This window comes from Cnephaeus nilssonii (genome assembly GCF_951640355.1).
Source record: "Cnephaeus nilssonii genome assembly, chromosome: 7".
Lineage (NCBI taxonomy): Eukaryota > Metazoa > Chordata > Mammalia > Chiroptera > Vespertilionidae > Cnephaeus > Cnephaeus nilssonii.
The window spans coordinates 82384355-82398045 of NC_137078.1; the positions used below are offsets into that span (position 1 = coordinate 82384355).

Consider the following 13691-nt stretch of genomic DNA (forward strand, 5'->3'; position numbering starts at 1 on the left):
GGAGATTTTATACACACAGAGTAGACCATGATGTGAAGACAGACACAGGAAATGGAATGGTGCAGCCACAAGCCAAGGAATGCCAACAGCCACCAGAGGCTGGAAGAGGTAAAGAACAGATCCTCCCTACAGACAGACTCCAGAGGGAGCATGGCCCCACCAAGAGCTTGACTTCAGCACAGCCAGGGATACCGATTTCAGACATCCGGCCTCCAGAACTGGGAAAGAATGAAGTCCTCTTGTTTTAAGTCACCAGATTTCCGGTACTTTGCTACAGCAGCCACAGGAAACTAAAACGGACATGTGATTTTGAACCTCCTAGATGTTCAGGAAAAGACTGTGCTAAGGATGATGACCATGAAAGGAGCTATTTAATTGGAGTCTGTAGTCCCTGATTATATTGTCAGTGGTTTAGTATTGGGTAAAGTAAAATCGTTTTAAGTTTCCTGTGTTACATAAGGCAGAGTGAAATAGTATATTATTTTTCTTAAATTTTATAATTAGAGAAAATGCAAGTTTGGGAGTATTTTTGAAAATGCTTAAAGATGCTTAAGAATTAGAAACAAAATGTGTAGTTTACAAATCACTGAAGAAAGTGGGAAAACTGCCCGGCTGGTGTGGCTCAGTGATTGAGTGTAGACCCATGAACCAGGAGGTCACAGTTCAATTCCAGGTCAGGGCACATGTCTGGGTTGCAGGCTCGATTTTCAGTGGGGGGCATGCAGGAGGCAGCTGATTGATGATTCTCTCATCATTGATGTTTCTTTCCCTCTCCCTTCCTGTCTTTGAAATAAATAAAAACATATTTTAAAGAGTGTGAAAACTAAGAAATATTACCAAGAAGAAAATAGTAAAAAACATATAAACAAAATCATAAAATAGGGTGATGAAAAGAAGCTTGCATTAGCAATACTTGCTAACTAATATAACAAATAACCCCCCAATCTCAGTGTTTTAACACAATAACGGTTAATTGGTTACTCACTTTACAGTTCCATGCAGGGCCTTGGGGTGGGGTTGGAGTGTCTCTTCAGCAAAGTAATTCATGGCTCCAAGCCCCTTTTATGTGAGAGCCTCACCATCCTCCAGGGCTTCCTCACATCTGGCCAGCTGAGGAGGGAAGAGAGAAAGCATGACAGAGAGGAACACAGCTTTTTAAGAGCCAGCGCTTCCTCCCACATCCCACTGACCAGAGCATGTATTACAGGTCACCTGGTCCTGAGGGAGGTGTGCCTAGGAGGAAAAGGATGCAAGATTCAGTGAACACATAACGTCGCCGCCATCAAGAACAAACATGAGTTCTGATAATGTCATTGACTTTTGTCTGACCACTACTGTTTGACATAGGAGGGAACGGGAGGAGGAGAGACAGCCCCGGAGAGGCCAAGGTTACAGGAGTGCAGGGTGGGCAGGTTGGTGGGAGTGTCCACGGATGGACATAGGGCCCAGAGCAAAGAGCTCTGAGACCTGGTTGAGGGTCAGCAGAGAACCAAGGTCAAGTGGGAGAGCAGAGTGCATGGCGCAGATGCTAAGCAAAGGGTCTGCGAAAGGGGTGGGCAGAATGGTGTGGGGGCATCCCCGAGAGAGGCCCCGAATGATGGCGTACAGGAAAGGGAAGCCTCTGTCATTAGATGTGGAGGAATTACTGACCGACCTATGGGCAGGGAGGGAGCTGAAGGAGCCATGAGCTGGCACCCGCATGTAGAACTTCCATATTGCAAGGAAACTATTATCACGTTAAGTAAAGGGGGGAGGGGGATGCTTCTAAACAGAAGAGCAATAAAATATTAAAAATAAACATTTGCAACAAAGGAATGGCATGAGAATACATAATAGCATGAGCCCACAGTATTGCTTTTCTTAAAAAAAGTGAAAGTCAAGGGAAAAAGACAACCTTAAATAGGACAGAAGGAATTACTTCACGTGATAAAATTCATAGCCCATAGTAATCCTAACCGTCATGAATCTTTATGCACCAAATAACCTACCAAGAAAACATAAAGCAAAATCTGTTGGAAATACATGGAGAAACGGACAGCCGTAGAGACTTAACAAATCTGTCTTAGTCAAGTAAAAATAAATAGAGCAAATATGGAAGTCGCTTTAGGTGATTTTACCCTTTATTGATTTTATACTATGAATCAGAGTCAGTGCAAGGCACTTTACATGTGATTTCATTTGCAGCCATCCTCTTAGCAACATCACTGAATAGGCGACGTTCCTGCCATTTTTCAGAGGAGTAAACTGAGGCTCTGGAGGTTCCCCAATTAGCGATCACAGAGCGAGTGTTTGAACCCAGATCTTTGCCTGCACAGCTTCTGTTTTTTTGCCACTTTGTTATAAAGCCTCTTCGGGAGACATGAGCCTTTCATTTTATGGAAAATGTTTCTTCCAAGGAGGACAGAGGTGCATCTGCCTCTCACAGGGCAGGCTCTAGCTAATGACAGGCCGTCAAAGGGTTTTCATTTACGGAGTGCGGATGGAGAGGCCGCCGGTCCAAGGTCACCAGCAGCTGAGAGTGCCGCACAGGGCAGCAGCCTAAGTCTTGCGATTGCGCACTGCCCCGACCTCCCAGAAGGCCAGCCGCTGCAGCAGCATCAGTGACCGGAAGCCCAGGTTCATGCCTTCACTTATGAAAATAACAAAAGATTCTTTTCTTCCGTTGAATACCAGCTGGCTCTAGACGCCAAGGCTTGCTTTGGGCTGTCTTCTCCGTTTTTGTTCTCTGGGTGGCAGGATGCTTTAATTATTATTGTCTGCTATTATGATCATGGTTTAATTGTTTGTTTGCAGCTCAGTAGCTCAGAGGGGGGCATTTTATAAAACAAGTATTATTTTCTCCCTGTCATGTCCAGTGTCACTAAGGATAATTTAAGCTGCATTCTCATTTGGGGACAGGAGTGATTGCTGACCCTCTTCCCCCTGCAGCAGCTGTTCGTTCACACACTATCTTCCCCCACCCCCCACCCCCATGTAAAGATCCACCGTGATGGCCTGCATGGTGCAGCGTCCCGTGTTCATCCAGAGCACCCAGGCCCTTTCAGATTCTGGGGCCCAGTCAGAGGGCAAGGGAAATCGACATGGCAAGATGCATGGATTTCTTTTTCTCGTTTTTGCATATCTCTTGCAATGGATGCAGATGAACCCCCTGTAAGCCATGAGGTGGGCAGTCTCCCCAAAATGCCCAATGTATTCAAGTTTCCTTCAGACTGAGAGAACTGAGGACTGGAACCCCAGAAGCAAGTTTTGTCTGTAGACAGCCCTAGAGAGGTGCCGGCCCCTCCGATCAGAATCCGGTGCTCTCCGCTTCTTAGATTTAGTCGGGTGGTGGGTTAGTGGACAAGGGCTGCTGGAACACACTGAGTGGCTTAAAATAGCGAGTTTATTTTCTCACAGTTCTAGAGCCTGGAAGTCCAAAATCAAGGTGTCAGTAGGGCCGTGTTCACTCCGGAGACTCAGGAAGAATCTGTTTCATGTCTCTCCTGGCTTCAGGTGGCCACCGGCAGCCCTCAGCATCCTTTGGCTTGTAGGCACATCACTCCAGTCTCTGCCTCTACCTTCCCTGTGTCTCCTCGGTGTCTCTGTATCCAAAACTCCATCCTCTTTCTCTTACAAAGACATCAGTCCTTGGACTTGAGGCCCACCCTAATCCAGTGTGACCTCATCTGAACTTGACTTCATTTCACATTCACAACTGCACTTATCTTTTGGGGGGAAAAGGGTTCAACCCACTGAAGGTGGGGTGAGGGCATTGCAGGGCAGGAACCTTCCAGGCAGAGGGGAGTCCCCAAAGCCAGAGAATAAGAGGAAAATGGGTGAAGGTGAGCAGAATGGGAGAAGGCAGATGGGGTGCTCAGGAAGGACTTGGTGGGCCCCCTAGAAAGTCTGGCTCTAATCTGTTGGGAAGGAGGAACCATGGCTGAGGCAGATGTGTGATTCAGAAAGATCTCCTGGCCCTGGCGGAAAAGGTGGATTGAAAGGGGGGCAGGGGGTCTGGACCCAGGGAGGCCAGGTACACTTTTTAGGCCTCAGTATATGCCGGTCCCCGTCTTGTGATCTCCTTCCTCTCTCAGTTTCCTTGTGCTTTTCTTTCTTCAAAACTCAGACACCTCCTTGATGAAGGTTTCCTTGCTTTTCTCCATTAGAAGAAAATGTTATAAAAGAAAGGCCTTTGGTACCAGAGAGATGTGTTCTGAATACTGCCTCCAGCCCTTACTAGCTGTTGACCACCACCACCCCCACCACCCCCCCGCAAATTGCCTCAGTTAACCTCTGGGGACTTCAGCTCCCCCGTTAGCAAGATGGGAAAATAGACTCTAAATTGCAGGGGTTCTACGAGAACATTAGACAATATATATGCACATAGATTTGTCTGTAGGCAGCCCTAGAGAGGTGCCGGTATTTGGCACATAGATATTTCTACAAAAGCTTCGTTTTCTCCCTCCCCCAGTTATTTGGAGAGCACTCTGTTTATCCCACTCCTTTAGTACCTAGTGCACATATTATGATGCTTTGTTGGCTCTTTCAATAAGCAGCAGCAGCCTCCAGGGCAAAGACAGAGCCTTCCACATTCCCACAGCTCTCAGCACCCCTGGGCACTCAACACACTCAGCCTCTCTGTGGCTCAGAGAACTGAGTTCAGTATTTCAAAAGCCCAAAGAAGCCAGATGTTCACCTACAGGGGAACCGCGCAGGCAACCCAAGATGTCTGTTTGGGCCAAAATTAGTCCTATCCATCAGAACCTCTGATGAGCATTTTATACACTGATTCCTATAAGGTAATACAAGCCCTCGGTAAGAGTGCCCACAAATGTGGATGGTTTGACACAGCGTCTTCCCTGGCCATCATCCAGGATTTCAATAGGGTCCCTAGGCTCCTGCAGAGACCCCTCGATCCATTCTTGCCCATGCCAGTCTCTTCTCGCCCGGGCAGCTAGAGTGATCTTTACATGTAAATCGGTTCCATCAGGCCCCAGCTTAAAATTATTCAATGACTTACTCCCCTTAGCCTGTAGAATGAAGTCCCGACTTTTCCCCGAGCCAAGGGCCCCGCCTGGCCTGGCCTCTGCCTGCCTCTCGTGGCCTCAGTGGCCTTTCCGTGGCTCAAACCCTCCAGGCTGGTTCCCTTCCGGGGCCTTTGCCCATGCTGCCCTTTATGCACAGAAAGCTTCCTGCCGGCTCTTACCCTCCCCTGCCCTCCCATTGGCTGGCTCCCTGTGAGCCTCTCATCTTGCTTAAATGTCACCTCGTAGAGAGGTCTTCCCGGCCACTCTGTCTAAAGCAGGTGCTCCCTCTCAGCATGGCGCTCTGACAGCTGATAATCTCTTAATGGGTTTGTGTATGCGGGAGTGCTGCCTGTCTGCAGAAACAACTGGAAGATGACTCCCTGTCTGTCATCCTCACCATTATCTCCCAGCGCCCAGCACGTAGGAGGTCTTTAAATAAATGAATGCAGTAAGGTGTCTGGAACTGCAGCCTCTATACTTCCAGTTGCCAAGTTGCATTGCTTTTGCATGCAAAGGACCTTGGGCTGCCTCCTCCTGCCACTTCTCTTGACCTCATCAGTGCCAAGCCTTTGACTTTGTCTGATTAGCAGATCAGCTAAGCTGAATGCAGTGAGCTGGCATTTTTAATTCATGGTCTCAAATGTCAGCCCTTTACCCTTGTGTATGATTCCTATGTAAACTATTGATTACTGGCGGGGCCTCTTCAGTGCATGCCTGGCTCTCGGCCATAGCCTCTCCCTTCTGGAGATGTGAGCAGCAGCAGCAGGGGAAAGAGGGGAAGCATTAAACTCTAACCTAGACCATAATTTTATAATGAAATTCTGGCTCAGTTTCTAACCAGCCCTGACCTCGGGCAAGTTATTTAACCTCGCTGAACCTCCGTATTCTCAATTGTAAAGATAGAAACGATGCTGCCTACAAAATAAAGGTGTTGTGAGGATTAGGTGGGATAATGTGTGAGTGCCTTCTACACAGTGCTTGTTTCCTAACATGTTTTCTTTCATTTCCACTTAGTCTCCATATTCTTCCCTTTCACAACCTCCTATCAGACTGTCCTCCTGGGATTTTATTCATTCATTCATCGATGCACTAGCTCATTCATTCAATTACTCACCCTTAGGGACTTTAGTCCATCTGAAACTGGAAGAAGGTAACACCCAAACTCTTCTAGCTAATTCTCGTTATCTTCCTCCTCTCAATACAGCTCTTTTCCCTCTGACATCCTAACACCTGAATTTCAGGGTGGGGGGTCACCTTTATTCCCAGGCACCATCACCTCCCCTCTGCCTCTGTGTCTTGTCCCATGTTATTTAATCTAAAGAAAACACACTCCCTTTCATGCCACCCAAAATTCAATCTCATTTCCCACTTCCTTCCCCGACAAGTCCCGTCCATGAACCCCTCTTTTCCAAGCACGCGTGCAGCAGCACCGCACAGCTCACCGCCTGGTCTGCCCCTCCGCCGGGCTGCGGGTCTCAGTGCACGGAGTGGCAGGCGGGAGGCAGGGGAGGAAGGGGTCGCCGGGATACCAGCCAGAGTTCTTGTTTGCTCTGCTTCCTGGGAGCTCCTCCTCCCCCACGTGGGGCCCACTCACCAGCCTGTTCCCCGTAAACGCCTTGAAGAGCAGCCCATCTGTCTTCACTCTGCCGGAAGCCCTCAGAGGGGAGGCTGCTGGGGGGACGAGAACACAACCACTGAGAAAACCCACACAGCGTCTGGTGCGCGGGAATCTCCACCTACCTCTATGACAGGGACCATCTAGGAAATCTGAGAGACTCTCTTGAATCCTAGTAGAACTAACTGGTGGCTGAAAATAAGGAGCACACACACATATATAGTCAACAATAAATGTGTAATAAAAAATTACATCCAAGAAATGTAGCAAAGAAGAAAACCAGAAAGCCACCGAAGTACATAATCTAAACCCTAAGTACGTTAAGATATCTACAGTGTTACTGGCTGGAGAAAATCAGTAACCCAGAGATTTCAGTTTGCCACAACTAATCCATAAATACGTTCAGTTCCAAATAAAATATCAGTGGGATATGTTGGAACTTGATCGCTGTAAAGTTCATCTGAAAGGATACATTTGGGAAATTAGCTAGGAAATTTTGCAGAGAAAATACAAAAGGAAACTTGCCCTGTAACAGTATCAGATTATGAGACTGAAAACCAAAGTAAGCTGAGCAGCTGTGTTCACGGCATCACCAACACAACCCAATAGGCAGCGGAGGGAGCCCTGGAGCTGAGGAGAGTCTAAAAGCTGACCCATGGCCAAGGCGACATTTCACACCCATGGAGGAACCTGGAAAGTTCAGTTCTGAGGGTCTTCTCTCCAGGGAGTCAGTGTACCATCGAAGTGTTGGGCACGTCTAGGCACTGGGGCTGCAATAGTGAGCAAGGCCTGGTCCAGCACTCGTGAAAATTATCTTCTACTTGGGGAGACGAGCAGCAAATACATGAATAAATGAAGTCTTGGCTGTAATAAATGCTGAGGAGGAAGTAAACAGTGTTTTATAGTCAAAATGTGGACGAGGTAACTTTACATAGATGTTGGGACAACTGAATGTGCATTTGGAAAAATAATGAACCTATAAACCTCCAAAATATGAAACAATACAAGTTCTGGGGAAATATTAAAGTTTTGCTTTTAAGCCATTTTGGGGAGAAGAGGAAAATGTGACGACCAGTATCCTTAAAGGAAAAGATTAACATGGTTGTGTATGTAACATGAATAACTTCTATTCCAAAATATAAACAAAATTTGAAAGGAAAAGATACCAGATGCCAGGAGAAAATATTAATAACAAATATACTGTTCGGTGGGGATGTAAATTGATATAATCACTTAAGAGAATGACTTAGCTATATTTTCCAACATTTAAAAAATATATGCCCATTCTCCCCCCAAAAAGAGTTTGTCTACAAGTCAATTGAAATATTAACAGAAATGTGCAAAGCTATGAAGACAGAGTATTCCTTGCAAACTTATCTATAATAATAAAAGCGTAATATGCTAATTAGACCAAACAGCCAAACCACCTTCAGGACGACCTTCCAGACGAAGGTGGGGCTGAGAGGGCCAAGGCAAGCCGCCTCAGCTGTAAGGGCTGAGCCCCTTGCACAAATTTCATGCATCAGGCCTCTAGTGTAAAATATAATGTTAAAGCCATAGTGAAATATAATAATGTTCTTTTCTGCAGAAAAATAAATTAATGTATATGCCCATAATACTGTATTCAGTGAAGAAAGAAAGTTGCACAATCACCATGTAAAATATGCTTCCATTTGGGGGGAAATGTGTTTGTGCCCATTAAAAAAAGGTCTGGAAGAACATGCACCAAAACTAAGACGAAGCGAAGAGCTCTGGAAAAGGAGGTTGGTTTGTGTGAAAGAGACTTTTTAAAAATTGAATACATCTGTATATTGTTTGCCTTTTTCTGTGTTGAGTACATCTTAAGATTTTTTTCAATTTTTTTTATTGATTAAGGTATTACATGTGTCCATATCTCCCCATTGCTCCCCCACCCCACTCCCATACATGCCCTCACCCCCCAGTGTCTTGCGTCCATTGGTTATGCTTATATGCATGCATACAAGTCCTTTGGTTGATCTCTTACCTCCCCCACCCCTCCCCAGCCTTCCCGCTATAATTTGACAGTCTGTTCTATGCTTCTCTGCCTCTGTATCTATCTTTTTGTTCATCAGGTTATAATGTTCTTTATTATCCATATATGAGTGAGATCATGTAGTATTTTTCTTTTACTGACTGGCTTATTTCACTTAGCATAATGTTCTCCAGTTCCATCCATGCTGCTGCAAATGGTAAAAATTCCTTTTTTAAAGCAGCATAGTATTCCATTGTGTAGATGTACCATCGTTTACTAATCCAGTCATCTGTTGATGGGCACTTAGGCTGTTTCCAAATCTTAGCTATGGTGAATTGTGCTGCTATGAACACAATTCTGATTGGTGTTTCTAGTTTCTTGGGATATCCCACTTCTAGGAATATATCCCAAGAAACTAGAAACATCTTAAAATTTTTATAATTTAAAAGATATTTTTAAAAGGAGATGGTGATGAATGGATTGGAGCCTGGAATAGAACAAGGATGCCAGTGGATAAACAGGAAATCCAAATAAAGTCTGGAGTTGAGTTCAAAGTCATGATCCACAGTTGGTTTCTTGGTTGTGACAAATGTACCAGGGCAATGTGAGACGCTAACAATGGAAGAAAAGGTGAGGGGTTTATAGGAATTCTCTGTATTATCTTCACAACTTTTATGTAAGTCTACAATGATTCCAAAGTAAAATTGATTAGAAGAGAGAGATTTGCACGGGCTCTTAACCAAGGCAGCTTTGGCAGTCGGAACCATTTTGTTCTGGAAGATTTCGGGTTCCTACTGATCTCTGGCCAGCAGGCGCTCCACACATGGAGAGCCCTGCCTTGCCTCCTTGGGTTGTCAGGGATTAGCTGATATGTACTAGTAGCTAATATCCCAAGTTCTGCCCTTAGGAAACCAAGGTGTAGGCTCACCCACCACAGCTGGGCCAGCATCTCAGACACCCATAGCAACCCCTGCTCTTTAGCACCTCCTTTTTTTAAGTCTTCATTTTTTAGAGCAGATTTAGGTTCATAGCAAAATTGAGAGGAAGGCACAGAGATTTCCCAGAAACGCACTGCCCTCACACAGGTAAACCTCCCCCATTAACATCCCCCACAAGAGTGGGGCATTTATTACAGTTGATGAACCAAACTGACACATCATTATCACCCAAGGCCCATAGTTTACATTAGCATTTATTTTTGGTGTTGTACATTCTATAGATTAGGACAAATGTATAATAACATATTCACCATTATAGTATCACTAGAGGCCCGATGCATGAAATCTGTGCAAGAGTAGGCCTTCCTTCCCACAGCTACCGGCACCGGCTTCCTTCTGGCACCGGGGACCTGGGCTTCCCTCGCAGCCCCAGCTTTGTCTGGAAGGACGTCCTGAAGGACATCTGGTCTAATTAGCATATTATGCTTTTATTATTATAGATTATTATAGATAAGAGTATTTCCACCTCCCTAAAAATCCTGTGTGCTCCACCTATCTATCCCTCCCACCCGCCACCTATCCATCCCTCCCGCCCATCCAGTCCCTGGCGACCACTGATCTTTTCACTGTCTCCATAGTTTTGTCTTTTTCAGAGCATCATAGTTGGAATCATACAGTATGTAGCCTTTTCAGGACGCCTTCTTTCACTTGGCAATATGCATTTAAGTTTCCTTTTCATGGCTTGATAGCACATTTCTTTTTAGTGCTAACTAGTATTCCATTTTTTGGATGTACCACAGTTTATTCTTTCATTCACTTACTGGAGGACATCTTGGTTGGCAGTTATAAAGTATAAGCATCCAAGTGCAGGTTTTTGTGCGGACATAGTTTTCAATGCATTGGGCTAATGTGAGTGCTGAATTGTATGTTTGGTTTGGTAACAAACTGTCCAGCTGTCTTCCCAAGTGGCTGTGCCATTTCGCATTCCCACCAGCAATGAGTGAGAGCCCCTGCTGTTTCGCATCCTCGTCAGCTTTGGGTGTCCGTGATTCAGTTTGGTTGTTCTAATAGGTATCTCGGTGCTGTTTTAACTTGTAGTTCCCTGATGACATAGATGTGGAGCAACTTTTCATATGTTTGCTATTTGTATATCTTCGTTGGCGATGTGTCTGGTGAGACTTTTAATCCATTTTTAATCAGGATGTTTGTTTTTCTTATTGTTGGGTTTTAAGATTTCTTTGTATATTTTAGAGAACAGTCCTTTATCCAGGTGTGTCTTTTGCAGATAATTTCTCGCAGTCTGTGGCTTGTCTTCTTATTCCCTTGCCATTGTCTTTTGCAGAGCATACATTTTTAATTTTAATGCCTTCCAGCTTATCAGTTGGTTTCTCATAGGTCATGTCTTTGGTGTTGTATCTAATAAGTCACACCATACCCGAGGTCATCTAGGCTTTCCCCTATGTTATCTTCCGGGAGTTTTCGTTTTATGCTTTCATTTAGATCTGTGATCCGTTTTAATTTATTTTTGTAAAGGGTAGAAGGCCTGTGTCTAGATTCATTTTTTCCAGAAGCATTTGTTGAAGAAATTACCTTTGCTCCATTGTATTGCCTTTGCTCCTTCGTCAAAGATCAATTGACTATATTTGTGTGGGTGTATTCCTGGGCTCTCTGTCCTGTCCCATTGATCTGTCTGTCTGTTGTTTCACCAATACCACACTGTCTTGGTTGCTATAGCTTCATAGTAAGTCTTCACATCAGCCGCGTCAGTCCTCCAACTTTTTTCTGAAGAGTATCGTGTGGCAGTCCCAGGTCTTTCGCCTCTCCATTTAAACTTTAGAATCAGTTTGTCAATTACACAAAATAACTTATTGGCATTTGATTGTCTGTTTTTCCCTATATCCTTTATCTTGCCTTCTCAGCATCCCCCGCACAACCTAGAATGACATGGGTGTGGACTCAGGAGTGGCTCTGGGAGCTGTTGTGTAGAACCGAGGAGGCTGGGGGTTGACAATGGCTACATGAGGCTCATGATAACAAACAAGTTGCTGACCCTTGCCAGTGGGTTCAGTGGTTACAGCATCAGCCCATGCACCGAAGAGCCGTCGGTTTGATTCCCGGTCAAGGGCACATACCTCGGTTGCAGGTTCATCCCCAGCCCCTGTGGCCCATGTACAGGAAGCAACCAGTCAATGTGTCTCTCACGTGAATCTTTCTCTCTCCCTTCCTCCTCCCTTCCTCTCTCTTTGAAAATCAATGGAAAAAATATGCTCTGGTGAGGCTTAACAATAAAAAATGCTCAAAATCTTGTCCCTCACCCTTGTCCCCATCACTAATGACAGCAGTGGGAGGAGCAAACTGGGTGGGAATTCTGAGGATGCTGCCAGACGCTGCCTTCTCTCCCTTCCTACGAGCCTTTTAGGTTTCTGACCTTCCCTACCCGGATGCCCCGGACAGAAGCGGCTGGGCCCCGCCTGACTGCTGCCTCTTCTCCCGTTCAGGCTCCACTTCCTGGTGTTCGACACGGAGGAGGTCCACGATGTGCTGCGCATCTGGGACGGGCCCGTGGAGAGCGGGGTCCTGCTGAAGGAGCTCAGCGGCTCGGCGCTGCCCAAGGACCTGCACAGCACCTTCAACTCGGTGGTGCTGCAGTTCAGCACCGACTTCTTCACCAGCAAGCAGGGCTTTGCCGTGCAGTTCTCAGGTCTGTGCTAGCCTTCCCCCGGCCCCTCTCCATCCGTCCTACTGCCTCGAGCCCCTCCTGCCCTCCAGCTCTCCACTCATGTAAAGATACTTACTGAGCATCTGCTGTGTGCCTGGTACAAGACTAGCGCTTGTTCAGATAGCCACGCTGCACTTACTCAGTGCGGGGAGTCGGGGGCACAGGCAGGTTAGTAGACACTTATGTACAAATTGATAAGCATATGGAGGAGAAATATAAACTACGATGCTCACCTTGGGGCATCCAGAAAAGATAATGTCCAAGCTCAGACCTGATGATGAGTAGCAGTTACAGGAGAAGAGACAGTGTTTCCAACAGCGAATAGTCGGCCATGACATGGAGCTGGTCTTGCCACTGACCCGGATTTTGAAGCCTGTGAGGCCCCCATTCGATGAAAAGGAGAGAAAAGGTACCCTGGGTGTAAAGAGCACATGCACAGCACAGAGGCAGGGTAACCGGTTCAGACGCGAGGCTCGTCCCTGGGGCTGAAACACAGGAGCCGGGGAGGGAGGTGGAGAGTGGTTTGGGGTGCGGTTATGGAAGAGCCGATCTGACGTGGCGCACATTCCGGTTCTTAGTCTAGTAAAAGTCTGGAAGCCAAATGTGAGCAATCTAAATTCAATTAATTATGTACTGCCGGAGCCAATTATGGAGGAGCATGACAAAGAGCTGCGGAAGATGGGCAGTGCTCAGACGTCAAGTCCCAATATTAGATAATGTCTATGATTGGCCCTGCCTCTGCCTGTGATGCATCATCTCATCTCCTCTGAAGTGCCTCTCCCGTCACTCATCTCCCTGCACAAGTGACTCTGCCTCGGTCGGTGCTTGCGTTTATTATACAGCAGCTGTCTTCATTACCGTCTCCTCACTCCTCTGTCTGTCTGTGCGAGGGGTTTCCATGGTGATTCCAGAGCAAGTCTGCGTGGCACCTGTGCCGTGGCTTTGCCTCCACACTCAGCAGTCGGGGTGTCAGCTAAGGGTGGTTGGGTATATCCCTGGCACCAGTAGGGCTATAATGGAGTTATAGACCCTACACCTAGCTCCCTTCTGATCCATCTCCTCCATAGAGATGAGGGTGTGGGGCAGATGAGAGTCTCCAGCATTGAGTTCCTTTGTACTTTTTAATTTGCCCATTTAGTACTAATGCAGGCTTCCAGCCCAGTGAGGAATAGCTCCTTGCAAGGTTCATTGGGATCTTCTTCCTTGATCATGGCACCCATTCACCCATGGAGAGAGTCCCTGGGGGCCACTGAGTGGCACTGAACTCGTCTGAGATTAGGGTTCCAGCACGAGACAACAAGGGAGTCACTTTAGATAAGCATTTCCCAGCATCTGTTCCCTGGCGTTCCAGGGATTATTTATTGGTATTGCAGGAAAAAAGTTTGCACACCCGGCCAGTGTGGCTCAGTGGTTGAGTGTC

The 13691-nt window shown here is 46.3% G+C and overlaps 1 protein-coding gene across 1 annotated transcript in view; it reads left to right on the forward strand.

Annotated features, from left to right (window-relative positions):
- The window catches only part of CSMD2 (CUB and Sushi multiple domains 2), a gene marked incomplete at its 5' end in the record, with an annotated part of 537662 nt that overhangs the window by 406892 nt on the left and 117079 nt on the right, over positions 1-13691 (forward strand). Inside the window, 1 exon segment of the mRNA XM_079778373.1 lies at positions 12051-12253. Coding sequence (XP_079634499.1) covers positions 12051-12253 — 203 coding nt within the window.